General features: G+C 36.9%; 2 protein-coding genes across 2 annotated transcripts in view; both read left to right on the top strand.

Moving 5' to 3' along the window:
* LOC126756268 (cGMP-specific 3',5'-cyclic phosphodiesterase) overlaps nucleotides 1-25,044 on the top strand; it is a 101,600-nt gene that overhangs the window by 54,016 nt on the left and 22,540 nt on the right. Inside the window, exon 2 of the mRNA XM_050469214.1 lies at nucleotides 4,154-4,222. The gene's annotated coding sequence lies outside the window, so the exon portion shown is untranslated. The remainder of the gene's footprint in view (nucleotides 1-4,153; nucleotides 4,223-25,044) is intronic.
* On the top strand, nucleotides 5,710-6,687 carry LOC126758280 (piggyBac transposable element-derived protein 4-like). The gene has a single exon (XM_050472534.1). It carries the CDS (start codon nucleotides 5,710-5,712, stop codon nucleotides 6,685-6,687), a length of 978 nt encoding a protein of 325 aa, XP_050328491.1.

Raw genomic sequence — 25,044 nt, 5'->3', positions numbered from 1 at the left:
CCGCCATTTTGTTATTTACCCTTGAAATTTAACTTCAGTAGTTCCGACCAGAATGTCATGTCTATAGATAAAAAAAAAATCAAGAATATTTGATTTCAGATAACATCAAGAGCCAAAATCTCCCGGGCCACCCACGTGCATTTCTTTTGAGGTTCTAACTTCGAGTGACAATAATAATAGTAATAAAGTATTAAATTTTCAAATAATTTTATTTTTTTTTTTATTATTTTCAATATGTAAATAAAAACACTCTAAATATTCAAGATAATTCATTTTATTTTCCTATAAAAAAACCACCTTCCCACCAAGAAGTCATGAAAATAGGCATAAGTTACCAGACTACTACTTTGAGCAAATAAGATACGAATTAGTAGTGGTAGCTGGAATCAAATTGGATACTTCAAAATAAAAGTATAACAAAGGGAAAATCCCTTAAACCAATTTATATTGTTTCTAAATAATATTGCTACTAGTGCTTACTTGAAATTTCAATTAAAGAAATATGTTACAGCCAATGAGGAACGCTATGGACTAATGATTAATGACTTTATCGTGCCTGGTCTCAACCTTGGCTGGGAGGTCTCTTGCTTGAAATAATTTGTAAGGCATAATGGCAAACCCTTATCTTAGTACAAAAAAAATTACGTAAATGGGCGTAATCCGATCACTGCCACGCCCACAAAGTGTCATTAACCGAAAGATCTATAAAGCTCCATTACTAACCACTAAATTAAGATTTAAAACTGCAATTTTGTACAGGGAATCGCAGTAGCAAGGGCCACCTGTGGACAAAAAATGTAAATGAAGTGGGCGCGGTCCCGCCCCGAAATAAGTTTAATGAACATGTCTCCTAAATTATTAACAACAACTAAATTTGCTGAGAGCAAATAATATAAGAACTTCTATCGACAGTGTGAAAATGAATGAAAGCGGAAGATAACCCTGCTTAATCCCCATATAACGATACTGTTCAAAACTAAAAAAGCGCAATAAATCAATAACTAAATAACTAAATACACCAGCGACATTATATTAGAAGGCTTTATGGGAACCCATGTGAAAATGGGCAAAATCGGGCTGCAGCAACACATACTTTCCATATAACACAATTTTAAATTACATTTGATTCTTTCACTTTCCAGTTCACTTATCAGAAAACCATTGTTATAACGGGCCAAACCTTTGCACCAATAATTCCTATAAACTATGCCACATTGTGGCTAAAAATTGTCCAAATTCAAACAAAACTGTTCATGTCCCTAGGAACCCAGTATTTATAGTTGACTTTTGACCGAAAATATCGGTGTGTCAGATAGACAATTGAAATTAACTAACTTTGCCCCATTTTTGGTGATTTTAAGTGAGGTACCCTAATGAAACCCAGGAAACATTTTCTCCAAGAGTGTAAAATATTCGGTTGCACCTGAACTTTTTGTTTTCAAACTATTGAATACCTGCTTCCATTTCGGGTCATATGATGGTAAAAACAAATCCATTATTAATATTTGACTGAAATGATTCAATTTAAGTAAAGGACTGATTTATTTGCCCGCCTGAAGAACAACAAAGCGGCAGGGGCCGACGGATTGCCGGCCGCTAGTCAAACACGGCGGTGAAGAACTGATAAGAGAATGCATCAGCTTCTTTGTAAAAATATGGTCGGACGAAAGCATGCCCAACGATTGGAACTTTAATGTGCTATGCCCAATCCAAAAAAAGGAGACCCCACAATCTGCGCCAACTACCGTGGGGTAAGCCTCCTCAACATCGCATATAAGGTTCTATCCAGCGTATTGTGGATTATTGGACCTTATCAGTGTGGCTTTAGACCTGGCAAATCAGCAACTGACCAGATATTCACTATGCGCCAAATCTTGGAAAAGACCCGTGAAAGAGAATCGACACACACCACCTCTTCGTCGATTTCAAAGCTGCTTTCGACAGCACGAAAAGGAGCTGCCTTTATGCCGCGATGTCTGAATTGACTGTTTGACGTTGCGCAATACCAAAAGCTCCGCCAGGGTCGGGAAGGACCTCTCCGAGTCGTTCGATACCAAACGAGGTTTCAGACAAGGCGAATCCCTATCGTGTGACTTCTTTAATCTACTGCTGGAGAAAATAAAGAGCTGCAGAACTTAAATAGAGAGAAGGTACAATTTTATAAGAGTGTACAGCTGCTGGCGTATGCCGATGATATTGATATCATTGGCCTCAACACCCGCGCCGTTAGTTCTACTTTCTCCAGACTGAACAAGGAAGCAATGCAAGACGAGATATCTCCTGTCATCAAACAAGCGGTCGTGGCACCAAACTCTATAAATCACTCATAATTCCCGTCCTGCTATATGGTGCAGCGGCCTGGAGGATGACAACAACTGATGAGTCGACATTGCGAGTTTTCGAGAGAAAAGTTGTGAGAAAGATTTATGGTCCTTTGTGCGTTGGTCACGGCGAATATCGCATTCGATGGAACGATGAGCTGTATGAGATATATGACGACATTGACATAGTTCAGCGAATTAAAAGACAGCGACTACGCTGGATATGCAAAGGTCATGTTGTCGAATGGACGAAAACACTCCAGCTCTGAAAGTATTCGACGCAGTACCCGCCGGGGAAAGCAGAGGAAGAGGAAGACCTCCCCTCCGTTGGAAGGACCAGGTGGGGAAGGACCTGGCTTTGCTTGGAATATCCAATTGGCGCCACGTAGCGAAAAGAAGAAACGACTGGCGCGCTGTTATAACTCGGCTATTATCGCGTAAGCGGTGTCAACGCCAATAAAGAAGAGAAGAAGATACGTTTATTTATGTAATCATGCGTAAAATGCAATGTAAATGAAAATAATTGTATATGTTTTTTATGTCTGTATGGTTAGTATTGTCTCAGCATATTCAATGACGTGTATGCTCAAAGACATTTGAACGGGCTATACATTTTTAATAAATCCTTCTAAATTTCTAAAATACATACCTTATATGTGAGAATATAATATATATACATATATATATATATATAATTTAGTAACTTCTTTTGATATATGAGAAGAAAATTATGATTTTTCGAAGTATTAATTAACTACTGACGTGTCTAATTCAGCTTTTAAGTTCGCTGCACACTAATGAGTATTATATTTGGCCTAACTTTGGTAGCAAGCTATATATTACAATTCATGGATTACATAACATATGTGGAAAATCAAAATAATATTTTCTGGAACTAATTTATATGCAATTCGCTAACAAATTCATAACAAAATAACCGTCGCACTCAGCAGGCACAACAGCAAGCCTGAACCTGATATAATATACATATGTATGTATGTACGTATACTCACCACATACTCCCACCCAAAATAAACAGTTTCTCACGTACTGGCAACTGCTACTCCGCAAGAGCAATTATTTACTAGCACACATAGAACTTTGCCAAAATCAGTTTGTACACAAAATCAAATTTATATACCAGTAAGTATACCGAAGTAGGTAATTGACATTCATTGTCCTTGTTAGTTGCTGCGGCTTGACTGCCATGTTGCGGCATACTTTCTTGTTGTTGTGAAAACATGCCTCTGCCACAACACACGCCCCAATAGCACTGGTGATACTTTCTGTCACACACTTTTGTTTTATGCCAGCTGTTTGGGTAGCAAATAAATTCGTTTGTTGGATTAATACTAATAATGGCACATAATAATAATAACAATCATCGTTCGGTGCATGTAACATTGACAGTTTAAGGCCGAAATTTTGCGTTACCAATGCAGCGCTATAAAGTTCCTGCTCTCTTTAAGTGAGGTTAGGTTTCAAGTAAATCATATTAAATATACGACAAATTTGGCTTAAGCCATGTGAAGGGTTTATTTTGCCCTAATTTAATTTCCTTTGCGTTCGCAGTTGGCAACGAACTCGGCAGCCACAACTAGTTTGCGCTATACGACCGAGAGGGGTGCGTGGTTAAGGTGGCCGCACACTGTATTTTATTTGTTGTGGCTTATACATAGATTATTTAGGTTGCGTATACGACGTGGCGCACATCAACGGTGATTTAGGGTGTTTCTAACGTCAACGCGTGTCGCTCGTTTCAGTTTTCACTTAGCGTACTTTTCTTGCCGGCATTGATTTAATTTGTTATTTTCTGCTTAATTCCTTCATAGATTCGTTGACGTTGTAATCAATGCCGCCGTAAACAGACAGCAACACTGAGCGCACGAAGTCTTTACAAGGTAAGTTAATGATTTGTTATTGCCGAAAAATTTGTACTTAAAAAGCTTTCGATTAGATGGAGCGAGTTTAATATAAAAGGTTAAAATTAGTGTTTAAAATTATATTACTGTACCGCTCTAAAAACCCGAATAGTGGAAAAAGCTGTTGTCTTAATAGAGCATAATAGTGCATATTTGTTGCAATACATTTTTAAAGAAACAATGAAATTTATAAACTTTGAGCTGTTTAATATACGATTAGACAAAATTCCTAGAAAGTTTCCTAAGAAAGTTCATCAAATATACAGGTGTTTCCTGTGCCAAATCAAATATGCAGTATTCTTCTTAGCCCACTCTGCTGCTAAGCCTCCATTAAACGGATTGTCATTTAATAGCGCAGTCGTCTCCTTTTTCATGATAAAGTTATACACTTCTTCTTTACTTTGCTCTTTAGCGCGAAAGTCTAAGCTATGGCGGCCACTAGAGCTGCATAATCATAACAAGTTTTAATTACGTGCCAGCATTTCTATTAAGTCAATTTGCTGCGCGATATTTGTGCAGCGCGCCTAATGAGTTTAGCAAGAAAATAGTTGTTAAACTTGCTGTCACCAGAAGAAGGTGAAAAACGACGCAAACTAATTAAATACCACTACAGAGAAGTTTTTATTGCGATTTTTATCTTAAATGGGCGAAATTGCTGAGAAAATATGAGGGAAAGTTGATTTTTAAATTCTTCTTGAATTGTATTAAAGGTTTCTATAGCTGACAATTTTCGTTCCGGATTTTTGTGAAAAATATTGTGCAACTCTCTTTTTGATAAATACCAAAACTTTAAATATTTCATAAGTAACGAGATATCTTATTAGGCTCACACTATACATTACACTCACTCAGATACATTTCGCTTTGCATTTGCAATTTCTCTGACTCATTTTAAGCTTCTGTTGCTCTACTTACGTTGCTTCTTAAACTAATTAAGATATTGGTCCCATAACTCTGTACATTAGACCGGTTAACCCTCTACCGCATACAACGCCATATATGGTTTTGGGATTTGTTGCATTTGGCTTTGCACTAGGAAAGTGATGTAGCGGAACAAATTTGTAACGGTAGTTTTCTTTGGACAATTCTTTGTTGATATTTCAGATACTGTTTGATTTTGATAGGTTTTGCTTGTTGTTTTCGTTTATTTTGTGAAGGTGTCTCACATGAGTAACGCTAAGTGTATTTCGTGGTGTTTTGGACAAAATTTTTATCATCAAAATTAGGACTTTTCTCGGAGAAAAAATTATTTTTCGAAGGAAAAACATAGTGTTCACACAATAAAAATACAAACCGATTGGAAGGTAAGTACTATAGGCACGCTTTTGTGCAAAATCGGACAAAGCCATATATGGCCTATCATGCAGTACATACTATTTTTGGAAAAACTGTCGAAGCCATATGTGGCCTTTCATGCAGTACATACTATTTTGCCTTTCATGCATTTTAGTAAAATTTTTTCAGAAATGGATGCAAGATCTTTTTATGGAAATTTAAGATATATAAATGTAGTCGATAATGGGCTTCAAAGCGACGATGATTATATATCCGAATCAGATGAAGAAGTTGTTGGAGCACAAGTTTCTGGCCAGGAAGATGTATATATATCGGAGACCGATGAAAGCAGTTCCGAAGACGTATATGACGAGCCTAGTAGCTCAAACGAAGAACGCGCTAAAAAATCGAAACCACCAAACTGGAAAGAAAATAACTTGCCCCCGTATTTAAGTGAAAACTTTCCATTTCAAGGAGACATGGAGCTTCCAAGTTTTATCGATGAATTAGAGACGCCAGCGGAGTTCTTTCAATTTTTCTTTGACGAAGATTTGATAAACTTTATAGTTGAACAATCGAACATACTTGCGCTGCAAAAAGACATAAATAAGCCGGCAAATATTACTAAGAGCGAAATAGAGCAATTTATAGGTGAGTTCAGCGTAAACACTGTGGAGAAACTTAGTGAAAATTTGTTTTCAGGCATAGTCTTATACATGTCTTTGATGAAATTACCATCGTCGAGGCATTATTGGGATACTACAGTTGGCCAAGAATTTGTACGCACCATCATGACTTGCAATAGATGGGAAAACATTAAACGCTTTTTGCATTTCAACAACAATGAGGATATGAAATCGCCAGGTGAAGATGGATTTGACAAGCTGTTCAAAGTTCGACCACTTCTAAATAAAATCCGTGAAAAGGTACTGCTCATACCAAAAGAGGAGCAACTGGTTGTGGATGAGCAAATAATTCCCACAAAGTGCAGACATCATCTAAAACAATACATTCCGGCCAAACCGCACAAATGGGGTTTCAAGAATTTTGTTTTAAGTGGAGTTTCAGGATTTAGCTACGATTTTGATATATTTGCTGGAGCACAAAGTGATAAACATCCAAAGGGATCACCGAATCTGGGAATCAGCGAAATGTTGTTACAAGGCTAGCAGTCACTGTACCGAGATATCAAAATTACAAAATTTTTTTTGACAACTGGTTTACAAGCCCCGGCCTCCAAGTGCATCTCATGAAAAATGGTTTATTGTCTTTGGGTACGGTAAGACTTAATCGAGTCCCTAACTGTAAGATGCCGACGGAAAAGGAATTGAAAAAGTTGGGGAGAGGCAGCATGGTGGAGAAGGTAACTAAAATCGACGGGGTCAAACTGGGCCTCGTTTCTTGGTTTGACAATAAGGTAGTAAATATTCTTTCAACTTTCGTTGGATGCCAACCTATATCCACAAAGACACGTTTTAGTAAAAAAAAGAAAAAGTATATTGAAATTCATTCACCACAGTCTGTCGACGTTTACAATAATTATATGGGCGGCGTAGACTTGCTTGATTCACTACTTGGTCTTTATAGAATTCATTTACGCACTAAGGTTTGGTACAAAAAGATTTTTTTCCACATGATTGATATGTGCCTTGTAAATTCTTGGATCTTGTGGCGCCGTAAGTCAGGGGAATTTATGCCGTTATTTAATTTCAAACTTGCAGTGAGCGAACATCTTTGCAAGGTAGGAAAATCCCGAAAACGAGGGCGTCCAATTGCATCGGTATCAAACTCTTCATCTCCGACAACAAGCAGAGAAGGCACCAAAAAGGGTAAGCGTCAAGACTTTCCTTTGAATTCTATACGTACCGACTGTATTGGACACTTTCCGAAATGGATGAAAAATAGACAACTTTGTCAAAATGACTGCTCATTCCGTTCGTATACTTTTTGTGAGAAATGTAATGTATTCCTGTGCTACAATGACAAACGAAACTGTTTCACACGCTTCCACACTGAGTAAAAGTAATACACTCCAAGCAACTTTGTATGCATAGAGAGCCATATATGGCGTCTTTTATTTTCTGGTAAAATATGCATTTTAAAATATTTTTTTCTACAAATATATGTAAATGGATTCAAAATAAACGTATATTAGTGGAGTTTTATTTTTTTTTTCATAACGAAGATGGCCATGCGGTAGAGGGTTAACTATAGCATATAGCTGCTGTACAAACCGAACGATCGGAATCAAGTTCTTGTATGGAAAACTTTCGCATTTGACGTGGTATCTTCACGAAATTTGACATGGACTACTGCTTAAGGTAATAATATAATCTCTGAAAAAATTGTTCAGATCGGATTACTATAGCATATAGCTTCCATACAAACTGAACACATACTTACTAAAAGAAACGCTCCTGTGAAGGGTATATTAGCTTCGGTGCAGCCGAAGTTAACGTGTTTTCTTGTTTTTTCTAGGTACGAATAATACGTAAAATAATTTGAATAAAATAGTTGAATATAATTATTAAGAATTACGAATATATACCTCGAGATGCAATAAATAATTCTAAAACTAGAGATAAATGGATAACCGCTTTAACTAAAAGCAATTGGTTTAAGTGCACGATTTATCTATAGGCATAACAGTGATGTCAGTTCATTGAAATCTCTAAAAGAAAAGCTCCATATTGCATTCTCTTTTATTGGTATTTTGGAAATATATAAATAGCAATTTCAACCGTAGAGAATTTGTATCAACGACTTCAACTTTTCATTTTGGATTGGAAACGTGAAAACATTTGAAAATTTAAACAGTATTTTCATAGCATTGCTTGTAACAAAAGTAGCTCCAGTACGATCGTTTTCGACTTTAAGAAGAATCAAAAGTTATCTTATAAATATGATGGGACAAGATCGTCTTAATGGTCTTGCTTCATTGAACATTCACAAAAGTATAAATTTGACTGAAGATGAAATCGTTTAATAATTACAAAAAAAAACTCAATAATTAAAAAAGGAATGAAAGCTTAATAAACTCGGATATTTTCTATTTATAAGTTATAATTATATAATACAATATTATTGCCTTCCGAGGATAATTTTTAAAGAACTGTTTTAATTGTTCCTTGTGCTTTACCTTGAATACAATTAAATGTAATCCAGAACTACCAGAAATGTCGAATTTCGTTTTTACCGGCCTCAAAGGGGATTTGAAAACGTATTGATCATAATCGGCAGTGCCGTAATTCCACCTTCCTTGCTTCTTTATTTTTTTCGTTTGATATTAGATACCAATTTGTTCTCACTAAAAATCAACACAGTTTACAGTCATAATATATGTACATAAACTCAAGCACACACGATTATGTCCTACTTCAACGCTTATAATTGTTGTGCCAAAATGAACTAAAAATTTAAATTTGCCGTCATTTAACATATTTAGTAAAGTGTCGACTACCCTAAAATAAATAAAATCATAGGTTTGCCATTTGGTAAACCAATTTACTGTGTCCAAGTACAAGAGGAAGGCGGCAACCAACTTGAGTGGACACTTTAAAACAATTTAAATAATGAGTGACCATGAAACTGTTACAAGTTAATTTGCATCCACCACAATTTCGCCGAAGGCACTTTTTGAGTGGGCACAATAAAGATAAAAATGCAAAATAAAAAAGCAAATCCCACAAAGAGGTCAACATGTAAAAGTTAGCTCGGCACAAAAATCCTCAATGCTCAGTGTAGTCGGCACGTGCTCGCTGCCCAAAAGTAGACATCCGAAAATGGCATTTGTCCACGCCAGCAATTGTTTCTGCATGCCTATTGTCCTTTTTCAGACAAACGCTTGAAATGTCAACCGAGTGACATGGCCAAGTGCACCATTAATGTTTTGGGTCACTCGCTCTTTTCAACGACCATTTTTTCGATGACGGCTTATATAATAAGTGACAATTTTTCTTTAAATATATTTTATTTTTTCTTGATCTAATAACTATATTCTTTTAACGCTTATTCTAATAGAATTTATCATTTTTTACAAATACAGCAATTGAGAGTAGTTCTCTTTTAAAAAGAAGTCCTTGTGCGTCTTTTTCAGTACATCCCATTCATTTGAAGCATTAACTCTAATAATTTTTGCACTCAAATAAATGTACTTGAAATTTTTTTGTATTTTTCCCAGGGAGTTTTCTTCATTACTTAATAAATATGAATGAAACCTCAGTCGAAAGTCATCGTATTTTGATGTAAGTTTATGGTGAATATGCTCTAGCGATTTAATTTCGAAGAACGTTCTGGATCAGAAAAAATTGAAGATGCGTAACTGGAAACATTACTAGTTGAAGATTGTTTCCAAACCCAAGAAAAACTCGCAAAATATGTGGTAATCATAGAGTAGGCATTTCAAAACGTTTAAAGTAGCTGAATACTTTCAAAAGCAAGGAAATAGAGTGTCATATGAATTGGAGCCAAGAGGCGTTGAAACACTATTTTATTGTCAGAAATACTGTTTGAACACTATAAAAAGGAGTCGTTTTTGGATTGGGTTGGAACTAGTAATAAAAAATGGATCCGTTATGCCAACTATAAGTGCACTAAATCATTTTTCAAACCTTACATAAGCACCAAATTAGTGGTAAAGCCGAATATCATTGAAGCCAAGTTATTTCTGATAGGTAGGATGCCAAGAGGGTCCTGCATTGTGACCTTCCAAAATCCAGGGAAACCATTGCTACCGACAACAACTCAGCCACTCAACTTAAAGCGATTAATTGCCGAAAAACGGACAGAACTTGCGACTAGACACTGATAATTTTCTGATCACTCTTTGCTCCGACCGATGTAAAAGGCCCTCAATGGAATAAGGTTCATAGAGGATCGATAATTTTTGGCCGCCAAACCGGCGCAGTTCTTTTCGGGTTAAATACAAAACTTCCCAAAAAAAGGAAAATGGATATATGTACTTAGTTTCATATGGGAAACACTTTGAGTAATGCTATTGTTTATGTTTCTCTTAAATATCGATCGTTCTCTTCATGCTGACCGTTTATATATATATTTAATTGTCCACTGTATGGCAACTATGAATGAGTACATCAACCATAAGTCTCAAGTGGTCAGAAAGCTATCGCAAGCATAAGAAAAGGTCCTTCGAAAACCTCAAAATTATTGATTGCATTACATAACAAAATTTTAATATTCACTAAATGAAAGCACAAGCAATAAAAATTACCGTTCTTAAAATATTTTTACGACTTTAAGACATCAAATTACAATTAACATACACGCAAATGAATAAAATTTACACCCACAGTCAAACCTTGTGCCGGCTACACGTGGCTGTAAAAGGACACAAGTGTAGCCATTCACATATCCCTGGCAAAAGTCATTATAAATCAATAAAATTTCAAATAATTCCACACGATTATCATATATCTATGTCATGTATATTTAAATTATAGGGTTATTGTAATTGAGTGACCTTTTGGTGCAAAGCAATTATGTGGTATATGTCTATACTAATATAAGCAAGTAAAGAAGAGCTAAGTTCAGGTGTAACCGAACATTTTACAGTCTTACATTTTGAAAGGCTCAAAAACGGAGAAATATGCAATAGGGTGGGTCGATTCCGGACTTTTTTCGATTCGGGATTTCTAATAGTGCGGAAAAGTTGCCTTAGTACTTCCTGATTCCAATGCAACCTTTTGTTTTGAGATCGGATTGCATCTTCAACCCCAACTCCGGCCTTGAAATTTCGGAAATTCGCCTAAAATCGTGAAATTGTCTACCTAGCGCCTGAAATACAAATATAAAATATCAGAAGCTGTTATTGGGAGGAACCCGAAGAGCAGCCACCTCCACGCGGTGGGTTCGGGGTGACCAATACAGGTTAGCTGAGAGCTGCAACAATTTTCACCTTGCGCTGTGGCGCGCCGCCTTTTCGCTCATATCTCGGGAACGGTTCGCCCTACGGCCATGATCACATATACCATTTCGGTAGCAAATGACGTGACAAATAACTTTTGTTTTATACATTTTGCCATGAGATGCGTACCTCAGGCGCTAGGTAGACAATTTCACGATTTTAGGCGAATTTCCGAAATTTCAAGGCCGGAGTTGCGGTTGAAGATGCAATCCGATCTCAAAACAAAAAGTTGCATTGGAATCAGGAAGTACCGCACTCTCAGAAATCCCGAATCGAAAAAAGTCCGGAATCGACCCACCCTAATATGCAATGTTATACGTTCATTTAATTTTGCTAAGATATCTTACATATATCGGTCAATATGTAATATATAGTATAAGGCCAGCCGAAAGTTGGAAATCCTTTTATTTGGTATATGAGAGATAGTGTAGTATTCACCCAATTATATTTTCTTTAGTATTACTACATCTTAATAATAGAGAAGATGTCCTCTAAGTTTCATTAGGCAATTCACATACCATCAAGTCAATCAGATGTTTGAAAATCTTTAATAACACTTGGGCTAGGATAAGCTGTCACTCAATTTTATCCATTTTGGGCACAGAGATGGGCTGTTGTTAGAAAAACAGGTGCACTCGATTTCATTAATATAACCCACATATTATATTGGCCAATCCGGTATAAAGTTCACCGGAAATTCGCAAATTTTTATTGGGTATTTGTAGACTTAGAGAATTATTAATCCGATTCAACCCAGTATTTGCACACTGACATATTATTAGCATCTAAGGATTATCTCTGAGTCTCTATAATATATCTCAGAGACTAACCTATATTTTCGATAAAAAGATCACTATAAGAACTGACATCTATATATTGGGTACCTGGGAGCTTAAACAGTTTTGGTTCGATATGGATGCTTTTTGGTCATAAGCTGGCACACTTTAAAAGTAAAATTCGATACATGCATTGCTACATAATTGGAATACTGGAAAGTGGTTGCAGTTTGATTTTTCGCACTGTACTATAAGAGTACCGGAATTATGCAATTTACTTCATTTTGTTGAAGTCAGACATACGACTTTTCACGTAAATGTGGGCGGTTCCACGTCCATCGTCAAATTATGTCAGCAGCTCCTATAAGGGCCTCTCTTATGATCTCGCGTGTAAAAATTTAGATGTACTCGTTGTCACTGTGACACTCAAGTTAAGTCGTGCACAGACGGACGGACGGACACTCAGACATCCGGATTTCAACTCGCCTCTTCATCCTGATCAACTATACTTACATATAACCTTATATTTATCTCGATGAGTTTTATGCGATGCAAACAACCATTAGGTGAACAAAACTATTATACTCTTTAGCAACATGTTGCAAGAGAATACAAATATTTTTGAGGCAACACCAACGATCGTATATTACTATACATTATTTAGTGACACACACAGATAATTATGGACGTGCATTGCATATTTCATATTACTCGTATTAATACATTAAAGTTGATTTGAAGCTTTTCAGCACTGAACATACTTGTTTATTATTATTCATATATTATGAAGCATATTGGTTTTTTATTTAAGCTACAAAGTATGGAAGTATGTTGTTTTTCCATTTTTCTTTGGTCTTAGTTTCTCTCCATTCATGCATATTTTGTATTATTAAGAATTTAATTAACCGTAATTAAATTTTGGCACGCAGAGCTCCCAGCAGGGGTGTGTCGAGTGCAAACATTGCTGTTTGTTTGTGTTAATGCCGCTCATACACTCATACATTTTTACAGTTATTTAATAACTCAATTTATGTAGGAAAGCAAGCATCCCTAGCTATAAAACGCGTTAAATATTTTCCTTAATTTTTTGACAATTAATTTCGCTGACTTAGCTGCCAGTCATTGGGGACTAAGTCTTTGTGCTTTATGAGAACTAATGCACTTTATGTACGGGACGCAATGGAACCGAAAAAATGTAAGACAATAATGTCGGAAATGTTTATCAATTTATCTTATCAAGCTGGAATCAGTGAAATTGTGAAGCCAAGATAGAAAAAGTGGAGAGGAAATAAAGTAAAACGGAAATAAAATACTTGAAATAAGGATGAGAACGAGCACATGTGTATCCACATAAAAGCTGCTTATCATAGACAGACTTGGAGTTAAATTAGTTAAAATCTAAAGATGTGAGAAAATTTTTTTTGTTTAACTGAATGTTGAATTGAAAGCAACTGTTTTTCTCTATTTTGTGAAAGGGTTATCACTTTACGTAAAACTTATGCATGATTGTTAGGGCTTCAACACCATACTAGTATCATTAAAATAGATGGTTTTTCTACAAAACAAATACTTTGTGTAAGGAACGTATATAAGCTGGACCTACAACTAAAGCGATAATATTGAAAGCTTACTGTAACGCAAGTATCAAAACTGAATTTCACTTATTTCTGTGATTCTTCTTCTTTACTGCCGAAGACACAGTTTACGCGGTTATAGTCGAGTTAACAAAAGCGCGCCAGTCTTTACTTCTTTTCGCAATTTGGCCCGAATTTGAGATACCAGTGCAGCCAGAGTGTCGGTCTTCCTCTTCCTCTGCTTCCACCGGCGGGTACGGAGGTTTCAGAGCCGGAGTGTTTCCATCCATACGGAGGACATGACATAGACAGCGTTGGTGGTTGTTGTTAGTGTTGATGCTGTTTCCAAGATAGACGAAATTATCTACGACTTCGAAGTTATGACTGTCAAAAGTGACCTGAAAACCAAGTGGCGAGTGCGACGACTGTTTGTTTGATGACAGGAGATATTTCGTCTTGCCCTCGTTCACCACCAGATCCATTTGCTTTGCTTCCTTATCCAGTCTAGAGAATGCAGAACTAACGGCGCGGTTATTGAGGCCAATGATATCAATATCATCGGCATATGCCAGCAGCTGTACACTCTTATAGAAGATGGTACCTTCTCTATTTAGTTCTGCGGCTCGAACTATTTTCTCCAGAAGCAGGTTGAAAAAATCGCACGATAGGGAATCGCCTTGTCTGAAACCTCGTTTGGTATCGAACGGCTCGGAGAGGTCCTTCCCGATTCTGACGGAGCTTTTGGTGTTGCTCAACGTCAGCTTACACAGCCGTATTAGTTTTGCGGGGATACCAAATTCAGACATCGCGGCATGAAGGCAGCTCCTTTTCGTGCTGTCGAAAGCAGCTTTGAAATCGACGAAGAGGTGGTGTGTGTCGATTCTCCTTTCACGGGTCTTTTCCAAGATTTTGCGCATGGTGAATATCTGGTCGGTTGTTTATTTTTCAGGTCTGAAGCCACACTGATAAGGTCCAATCAGTTTGTTGACGGTGGGCTTTAATCTTTCATACAATACGCTCGATAGAACCTTATATGCGATCTTGAGGAGGCTAATCCCACGGTAGTTGGTGCAGATTGTGGGGTCTCCTTTTTTATGGATTGGGCATAGCACACTTAAATTCCAATCGTTGGGCATGCTTTCGTCCGACCATATTTTACAAAGAAGCTGATGCATGCTCCCTATCTGTTCTTCGCCGCCGTGTTTGAATAGCTCGGCCGGCAATCCGTCGGCCCCTGCCGCTTTGTTGTTCTTCAGGCGGGCAATTGCTATTCGAACTTCTTCATGGTCGGGTAATGAAACGTCTGCTCCATCGCCATCGATTGGGGAATCGGGTTCTCCTTCTCCTGGTGTTGTGCGTTCACTGCCATTCAGCAGGCTGGAGAAGTGTTCCCTCCATAATTTAACTCTGCTCTGGGCATCAGTGACTAGATCACCTTTGGGGGTTCTACAAGATGATCAAAAAGGGGGTCTCTCATCGTAGGCTGTATTGATTTTCCTTGGTGGTGTTTTTTTAAGTGGCGGGTCCCAAACTTTCCGCACAACCCTGGGGAGGGACGTTTCGCCTTCTCCATTTAGCTCGCCTTCAAACGGATGTTTTTTGGCTAAGCAGAGAATACTTGATCTAAGAATAAACTCGTGTTATATTAATTTAAGTAAATGCCATTAAATTTGACAGTCACTGTCTTTTTTACATATCAGTCTACATACATACATACATAAATTTTCTTTCGAGCTAATTTCGCACTAAAAATTCCCTTGTGAAGCATGTGGATACATAATTTCTCAGGCAGACAATAACTTCTGCATTATTTGCCAACAAACAAATGTTAATATATGTGAAACAAAAATGACACCATAGCTATTTCTATAGGAATATTCGAGTCCAATTGTGGCTTTCTTTGCTGTTGTACACATCCTGTTGTGGATTCGTCATCCGCTTGCGTGTTGTATCCCAACAGTTCGCTGGGGACATGGCTTGCAATCCCAAATATGCAATAAACTAAAAAGAAATACACGCATTGTGTAGCAGCAGAAATAAATTCGCCTGTGTTGACTTAACCGCGCTTGGATCCAAAGTCGCTGTGGTCATTAGGCACTCAGATAAATATTATAGTCCGTTGGCACTTTGTAAACGGTTACATGTACATAAGTATATACTTATATGTTATATGCATATGTGTTCACGTAATAAGTAAAAGAGTATGTGAGTGAGAGGACAAATGGGTATTCAAACTAAAAAATGACATCAACCAGCAGAAATATACGTCTATATGAATGTGAACTAAAAATTGTTGCTTAAATGGCTGCTCTATACAATTCTTATGACTTTCTAGCATAATATTCGCGATATTCTTAGGTAAATTGTGTTATGTTTGTCATATGGTGTTGAACTCGTAGACGATTGTGACGGAATTATAGTAATTGAAGCTTATGTACAGTAACCATGGAAGATTTACAGTAACCATGGAAGATTTACAACATTAAGCCAAATAATATGTCTTCAAATTATCGTCCGATTTAGAATATTTTTATACTCTCGCAACAAAGTTGCTAAGGAGAGTATTATAGTTTTGTTCACATAACGGTTGTTTGTAAGTTCTAAAACTAAAAGAGTCAGATATAGGGTTATATATACCAAAGTGATCAGGGTGACGAATAGAGTTGAAATCCGGATGTCTGTCTGTCCGTCCGTCCGTCCGTGCAAGCTGTAACTTCAGTAAAAATTGAGATATCATGATGAAACATACACAATACACCTATAAGAAGGTTAAGTTCGAAGATGGGCAAAATCGGCCCACTGCCACGCCCACAAAATGGCGAAAACCGAAAACCTATAAAGTGTCATAACTAAGCCATAAATAAAGATATTAAAGTGAAATTTGTCACAAAGGATCGCATTAGGGAGGGGCATATTTGGACGTAATTTTTTTGGAAAAGTGGGAGTGGCCCCGCCCCCCACTAAGTTTTTTGTACATGTCTCGGAAACTACTATAGCTATGTCAACCAAACTCTATTCCTTGAGGCATTTCCATATACAGTTCAAAAATGGAAGAAATCAGATAATAACCACTCCCACCTCCCATACAAAGGTTATGTTGAAAATCACTAAAAGTGCGTTAACCGAGTAACAAAAAACGTCAGAAACACTAAGTTTTACGGAAGAAATGGCAGAAGGAAGCTGCATCCAGGCTTTTTTTAAAAATGAAAATGGGCGTGGCGTCGCCCACTTATGGACCAAAAACCATGCCTCAGGAACTACTCTACCGATTTCAATGAAATTCGGTATATAATATTTTCTTAACACTCTGATGACATGTACGAAATATGGGGGAAATCGGTTCACAACCACGCCTTCTTCCAATATAACGCTATTTTGAATTCCATCTGATGCCTTTTCTGTATAATACGAGTATATATGTACATTAGGAACCAATGATGATAGCGGAATAAAACTTTACACAAATACGGTATTTGAAAAATATGTAAATGACGGATAATGAAATCTCGATTATCACTTTATGATGCGAGAGTATAAAATGTTCGGTGACACCCGAACTTAGCCCTTCCTTACTTGTTGATTTACTTCTTCTACATTATGGTCTCGATTTATTTACTGTAAAGCGAATAATCTTTGAAATTTTGATATACGGAAAGTAGGCGTGGTTTTAACTCGATTTTGTCCATATTCACAACGTGATATGAGAAATTCAAAATAATATTACGCATAAAATTTGCTCAAGGCTGATTATGTAATTCCTAATACAGGTATGTAGGACATCATCCAAAGGTGAGCGGTGCCAACTCCATTGCCAAATTGTTTCTATGAAGCGATATTGATCCAGACCACTCACGCTAATTTTTAGTTTGTAAAAGTACAAGCACTTGATTCCGATCGTGAAGATTGTATGACAGCTATATACTACAGTGGTCCGATATCGGCATTTTCGGCGAATTTGCAACTTCTTAGGAGAAAGGACGATATATCTCAGAAAATAAATACTAATTCCATTTAGAATAATTTCATTAGATTTATATAGAGCTCTCTTAAACTCTTGGGGCTTACGGCCCACAAAATTCTATATCACAGTGCAAGTCCACTGATAGCTTGCAAAATTGAGGGCCTAACAGATGCGAGTGAAGTGAACTTAACCTCATTCAAATGCGCAGCCTCGTTGTTTGGCTTATTGTTATGTTTTCTCCTGCGAAGTGTCTATCTGGCTGTCTGGCGCTTGTTGCATGTTAATGGCGCTGGAAAACAAGAGAGAAGCTATAAAGATATTCAATTACTTTTATTCCTACATATAAAACGTCTGTGCGTATACATACTTATGCATGGCAATTTATCACAATTTTTCTGCCAACATTGTGTGTTTTCTTCAGCTTCCTCTGATTGCACTTAGCTCATTTTAATTGCGTTACTTCATTAAGCTTGCAAAACTCAGTGCAACATAGTATTCATACCTCCCGCTTTTTGCTGCAACTCAACTTGCCTGCTTATTGTTTTACTTTGCCGTTTTTTCTTGCAACATTAATCCTCTTACAGACGCCGTTGATTATTTCAGAATTTTCACAGCTTTCAGAGAATTACTATCAAAACTAGCTGGAGGAGACGTGAATAAAATTGAGAAGCTTTTCTCCTATTAACATATTTTTTGCCAGAGTTCTTCTAGTTGCGGAATACAGAATAAATGTGTGGGAAAAGAGTGGTTGGAGTTTATTCGTCCCTAATATTTATACTCTCGCAACCAGTTGCTACAGAGTATAACATGTAGTTTTGTCTACCTAACGGTTGTACATATCACCTAAAACTAAGCGAGATAGGTATAGGGTTGTATATACTATATGTAAATGATCAGGGTGACGAGAAAAGTTGAAATCCGGTTGACTGTCTGTCTGTCCGTCCGTCCGTGCATTATGTAACTTAACTAAAAATTTAGATATCTTGATGAAATTTGACATGTTCGTAGATGGGCGTAATCGGACCACTGCCACGCCAACAAATCGCCATTAACCGAAAACACATAAAGTGCCATAACTAAGCACTTAATTAGGATATAAATCTTACAGTGGATAGGGGAAAGCAAGGTGGCACCCGTGGGAAAAACATTTTAGAAAAGTGAGCGACCACTTAAGCTACAAAAGCCAAATTTGCTGAGAACGAATATTATAAAAACTTCTGTCGACAGTATAAAAATGGATCTAATCGAACATTAACCTCGCTCACTCGACATATAACGGTACTGATAAAAACGACTAAAAGCGCAATAAATCTCCGAAGAGATATAAGAGGGTTTTATAGGAGCCCGAGTGAAAATTGGACGATGAGCACCGCCCATTTTGTGGTGAAACCCCGACCGATTTCAACTAAATTTTGTAAATTACATTTTTGTCATATTCCTATATTACAGAGCAAATGGGCGAAATCGGGCTACAACTACGCTTATTTCCCATATAACACATTTTGCACTAGATTCTTTCACTTTCCAGGACACAAATTAAAAAGTAATTAATATAACGGGATACAACTTTGTGTGAATAATGCCTTTAGTATGTGCCACCTTATGACCAAAAATTGTTCAAATCCAACAGAAACTGTCCAAACCCATAGGTACCGAATATTTGGACCCAGGAATGTCTGTATATCAAAAATGGGTTGAATCGAGTTAATACTTTCTTTAGCATCCATATACATACCTAACGTATGTATAGATTTTCGAGTTTCCGGGTGACTTTGTACCGCCTATATCTTGTTGCAGCCAAGATTCGCACCCGCCTCTGTGCAGCAAAAAACGCACGTCAACAAACACAAGGAAGGTTCGATGTCGAGAAGCTGCAATCACAACAGACAGCCGAACGATTTTCTACTCGGCTTGCACTCCTGCTCTCTGAGAGCTCTCGTCAACAACTCGGTATAAAGGAACTGTGGGACGGAATTTCAAACTCTGTACGTTAGGGTGCTTCAAAAAAAAATTTTTTATTTTTTTCAACTCTTTTTTGTTTTTTTTTGGTTCCCATACATTTATCATAGGAATTTTCGTCTTTTCATTAAAACTAAAATTTAACCTACCAATTTTCGTTTCTCAAAAATAACCATCACATATTCAGAAAGTTCACTTTTCAAACTTTAAAAATTTCTGCGAACATTTCAAAATGTTTACTACATTATTACTTATTAAGAATGTCTTTTTGTAAATAAATCAAGAAAAATTACTACTTCGGTTGCAATCAAGCCAAACACCCTTCATAAATACAAAATACTCTTTACAAGACCTTGATTTTAAACGATAAGTTTGTGTGGCAACTATACTTGTATGCTATAGTGATTTGATCTGGAAGATATCATGTCAAATGAAAGAGTTTTCGATTCCGATCGTTCAGTTTATATCGCACCTACAATCTAGCTCGCCGATGTAGCTTCTGAGTGAGAAGAAGACGTGTGTAAAATTTCAGATCGATATATCAGAAACTAATAGAGTAGTTCGCGTATATAAAATAAGATGGACGGATCGACATGCTAAATCGAATTAGATCGTGATCATTTATAGATGTTTATATATTATGGGGTCTCCAACACGTTTACTTCCACAAACATTGTGGCAAACTTAATATACTCTGTTCAGGGTATAAAAATGCAATAATTAACGATAACGACTCTCATCGCCGGCATAATCGAACTGAAGTGCTATTAAGAAAACTCCTTTACCTAGTCTTCATTGTACTTAAGTTAAATTTATGTACAGAGGGAGAAATTGAATAATTACAACAACCAATATATTTAACGTGCGAATAAATGCCCAACTAATTATTGAGAAAATTTACACATGAACAGGTTAATTAAATACCACACACAATATTTACGGCTTCTAATAGCAAACAAGCACACCTACAGCTGTGTTTGTATGTGTACTTATGTATCGCACCTCAAGAAACATAGCTTCAAAGTGGCTGCCGCCGGAAGGCGTACAACTCCCGGAAACATTTAATGAAGCGTAATGAATACTTAATTGAATATTTAGCATGCCTTTTACGTGGATGAAGATCCCTCTGGCGCTTGCCGTGTAGATGAAGGCAAACAAGTACAAATTACCTCGCACCACGGTGAGGTGCTGTGCTACAAAAACAAAGCAGTAAGTTCTGCTCCAGCAATCGTAGGCGCTGCAGGTTTCAACTTCTAATTTTCAGCTCTATTTTATGCGCCATTTTACTGCACAGTTGGCACTATTTCACGCGCTACTTAGCAGTACTAACGAGCTCTCTCGCACGCGTTTAAAAGTGGGAGCTTAGCTGAGAGATTTGTATGCGAGACGAGGTGCCAAGCCGCGTAACTCAGGCGCATCTTTGTACATGGGATTGCGTTTGACGACTACTGGCGATGTATGGGTGTGCGCGAGTCAACTATAATGTGTGACAAGTAGTGACAAGTGTTGACTTAGACAAAAGAGTGCGAGCTTTGCAGCAGCTACCATAACAGAATGGGTGCATTAATAGCCTTTGTGGACTTAAATCACGTTGTCGGCAATAAAAAATAAAATAATAAGTTCTTAAATGTATTTGGAAAAACTTCATTCGAATTTAATTTAAATATAATACTTTTGGTATAAATAAATTATTCTAGAGGTAGGAGAAGAACAGTTCTTAAGTTCCATAAAAATAGTGAGAAAGAATCCTAGTTAATCTGAAAACGCTAATATGTCATAGAATTTTGGGTTTCTCTTAATAATATCAATGTCAATGGTGCACAAATTTGAAATTCGTATTTTTGCAGTATTGTAGGTGCATTAAGAGTGGTAGATTGGCAGAAATTTGGTTACAGTTTACGTATACATATTTATACGACTGTTCACCTAACAGTTGTTTGTAACATCTAAAACTAGCCGAGATAAATGAAAGGATGAGTATGACTATAAAAATATACACCAGATCTCTTACTGTCTGAAACATTACGGTGCCCATAAATGCTCTCGATCGCAAAAATATAAAGTGCCAAACTAAGACATTGAGAAGAATCAAAAATCTCTTAGTAATCGGGCGAAAACCGCACATTCTTCATCCAAAATTGGTTGAAATACAACAATATGAGCTTCGGCCGAAGTTAACGTTTTTTCTTGTTTTTATTTTATAGTTAGTTTTATGAGAAAATTTCCTGTTTCAAAAATATTATATTCGCATAGTCGCAAATCATTTTAGAAAGCAATGATATCAATTCACTCAAATCACTATAATAATTTGGTTAAAAAATAGTAAAATTTTTATAATACGTGGAACTGTTATGACCTTCACTTTTGATTATGCAATGCTATAAGGAAGAACTCAAAGAATTTTGCCTCCTTTCTGTTTATTACGTCACTATTCCCGTGATATTTTTTCGCTTTTTAATATTTTAAGGTCATCATATTGTGTTTTGATTCAACCTTGTGACATTCTCCACGATTTCCACCTTAGTGTGTGTATGTGATATCGTTAGAATACGTCCAAATTATTTTTTTTTTTCATAAATAACTACCTCAGAGAATAAGGCACTCATACGAAATGCCCACCAAAGGGGCTACAATAAATATAAATAAAACCAATACTAAAGTGGTTCACAACTACTGTGTTTTGGTCTTGGAATGAATTTTAAGAAATTCGAACTAAGAACTTCAATTCAATTTGTCTAATACTGGCAGCTACACTGGGCAACCACAATTTAACCAAGTCAACCAAGCATTTGCTATTAACGTTGATACTACTCTCAGCAGCAAAGCAAATACGTTTGAGGTTTATGCAGACTACTTGGTCAAATGCAACTAGTACTTGAAACTTTTCCACAGAACTGTGCAGTGGAAGACAATTTAATTCCCAAAGAACCGCGCGCAGATGTTTAAGTTGGCGACTTAAAGCTGTGTTTGTTTGCTCAGACTGAGGGCCATATTTGCACGTTGCCTTTTTGCCGCCCCCTTTGAATGCATTGTGGCCTGGAAGGAAAATGGAAATATGCACGAAAACTCACAACCAGCAGAGGAGAATGTTTGCGGTCTACAGAAGGATTACAACAATACTAGACAACTCGTTGAGGGTTCAGCTGTGCTCTTGTTTGCGCTGGATTTGGTTGTGAGCCCAACTGTTGTTTCGGGGGCGTCGCTGCGTTATGGTGCAACTTAGCTTAGATATGTTGCAAGACGTCAGCGATGCTTTCGACATCTGCTAAGTTGGCTTGCTTGCTTCTTACTTGAGCACCGCGCTTGAGATAAGATGTTTTTGAGCAATTACGGTGAGGTGGAAATTTTAACACTTTCTGGTTATGCGTGCAAATATAACATGGTTAACTCGAGCAAACTTTTTCCAAAAAGTTTTTAAAATTGCTTTTATTAGACTAGTGCAGAAGCCTTTGAAGATGTTGAAAAAAGGAAGAAAAGACGAAAGATAAAATAACAAGCATTAAAGGAACAAGTAAGGTTGGGCTGTTTTCTGGTGTAACCGAACATTTTATAGTCTTGCAATTTGCAAAAATTGAATACGGAGAAATACCCCTAGATGTTAGCAAAGCTTTATTAAAATAGGCATTGGGAATGCTTGAATGAGATAAGCAATTTTATAAACATTGTGACAAAAAAGTACCCTGAAATTGTAATTTAAATTCCCCGGGTAAATGATATTTTAAGAAAAAAGGAATTTTGCTAAGTTGGTTGGCCTGTCCTTAATTACTGTGCCAAGTATGCGCGGGATCTATCAACCAATTTACTTACAGCAGCTGCTTAAGTCGGTATACCTCAGTAGTGCGTTGCGATTTTTACATTGGATAAAAATATTAAACAAAGAATTTGTCTAAAATTTTGTATTTCTAACCAAATTTCATGTGCGAAATCGGTGCGAATGTTGATTCAGTTTTCTCAAAAACACAATCCTATGAGTAGTACTAAACATTCAAAGACGGTCGAGAGATCGTCTTCAACTGTGCAAAATATTAAAAAAGTTAATAAAGTCAGGCAAGTGTTATAGAGATGGTAGGAGAGCTCGACATCTCTCGCGAGTCAGTTCGAATAATTTTGGTGGATATTTTGGGTACGAAACGCGTTCTGGCTCGACTCGTCCCGATGAAGCTGATTTTTTTCAAAAGGAGTACGATAGTGACCGAATTTAAAGCCAAAAACCAAAAGAATACCATCAGCAAAAATAACCACCGTATTCCTAGATTTGGCTCCGTTTAATTTTTTGTTGTTCCCCAAACTGAAATTTCCGCTCCATGGAACCCGTTTTCAGTCGATCGAAGAGATAAAATAAAATTCGCAGAAGGAGCTGAAGGCCATCCCAAAAAGTGCTTATGATAAGTGTTTCGAAAACTAGAAAAATCGTTGGCATAAGTGTATTACATCTGGTAGGAATTACTTTGAAGGCGACAAAATAAGTACTGATGAACAATTAAATATTTTGTCTTTTATAAAATCATCCGAAAGTTCGAAAATCTTTGTTTTAGGTATACCTCCCGTATAAAAGGCAAGTATGGACCCAATTCAACCCATTTTGTACGCACAGACAAACGACTGCAAGGAAAGAATTATCTCTGAATTTCAATTAGTACATTTCTCACACATTGACCGATATATGCGGTAAAAATTCGACTAGGCACTGGGATCCACTTATTCGGTACTTAGGTGGTAGAACCGTTTTGATTCGGTTTGAATAATTTTTGGTCATAATGTGGCACGCCTCAAAGAAATGTGGCACTATTTGCACAAAGTTTTATTTCGTTATATTAAGAGCTTCTTAATTTGTATACAGAAAAGTGAAAGCTTCAAATGAAATTTGACATTGTATTGTATAGGAAGTAGGCGTAGTTGCAGTCCATTGTCGCCCATTTTCACACGGTGACATAAAAATGTTAAAGGAATGACATGGGCTAAAGTTAATTGAAATCAGTCGAGCAGGTCTTGAGGTATAAGCTTTTATCTAAAAGTGAGCGGTGCCACGCCCATCGTTCAATTTTTACACCTGCTTGTATAATGCTCTCTTATGTCGGAGATAGAATTTAATGCCTCTATCGATTGAGCGGATCTACAGGTATCTTCCGATTTCGTCCATTTTCACACAGTCGGTAAAAGTTCATACAATATATTGGCTAAGCTAAGTAGTTGTTGCTATAGTAGCTTAGGAGATATGTACACTAAACTTATTATTCAAAGTTTTTAGCCCACAGTGCCCCCTCTTACTGCGATCCCCTGTGCTAATAACAGTTCTATATCTTAATTTAATATTTATTTATAGCCTTTTATAT

The sequence above is a fragment of the Bactrocera neohumeralis genome, chromosome 2 (assembly GCF_024586455.1).
Source record: "Bactrocera neohumeralis isolate Rockhampton chromosome 2, APGP_CSIRO_Bneo_wtdbg2-racon-allhic-juicebox.fasta_v2, whole genome shotgun sequence".
Taxonomy (NCBI): domain Eukaryota; kingdom Metazoa; phylum Arthropoda; class Insecta; order Diptera; family Tephritidae; genus Bactrocera; species Bactrocera neohumeralis.
Note: the sequence above shows the minus strand (reverse complement) of the source record. Positions and strands in the feature narration are given on the sequence as shown.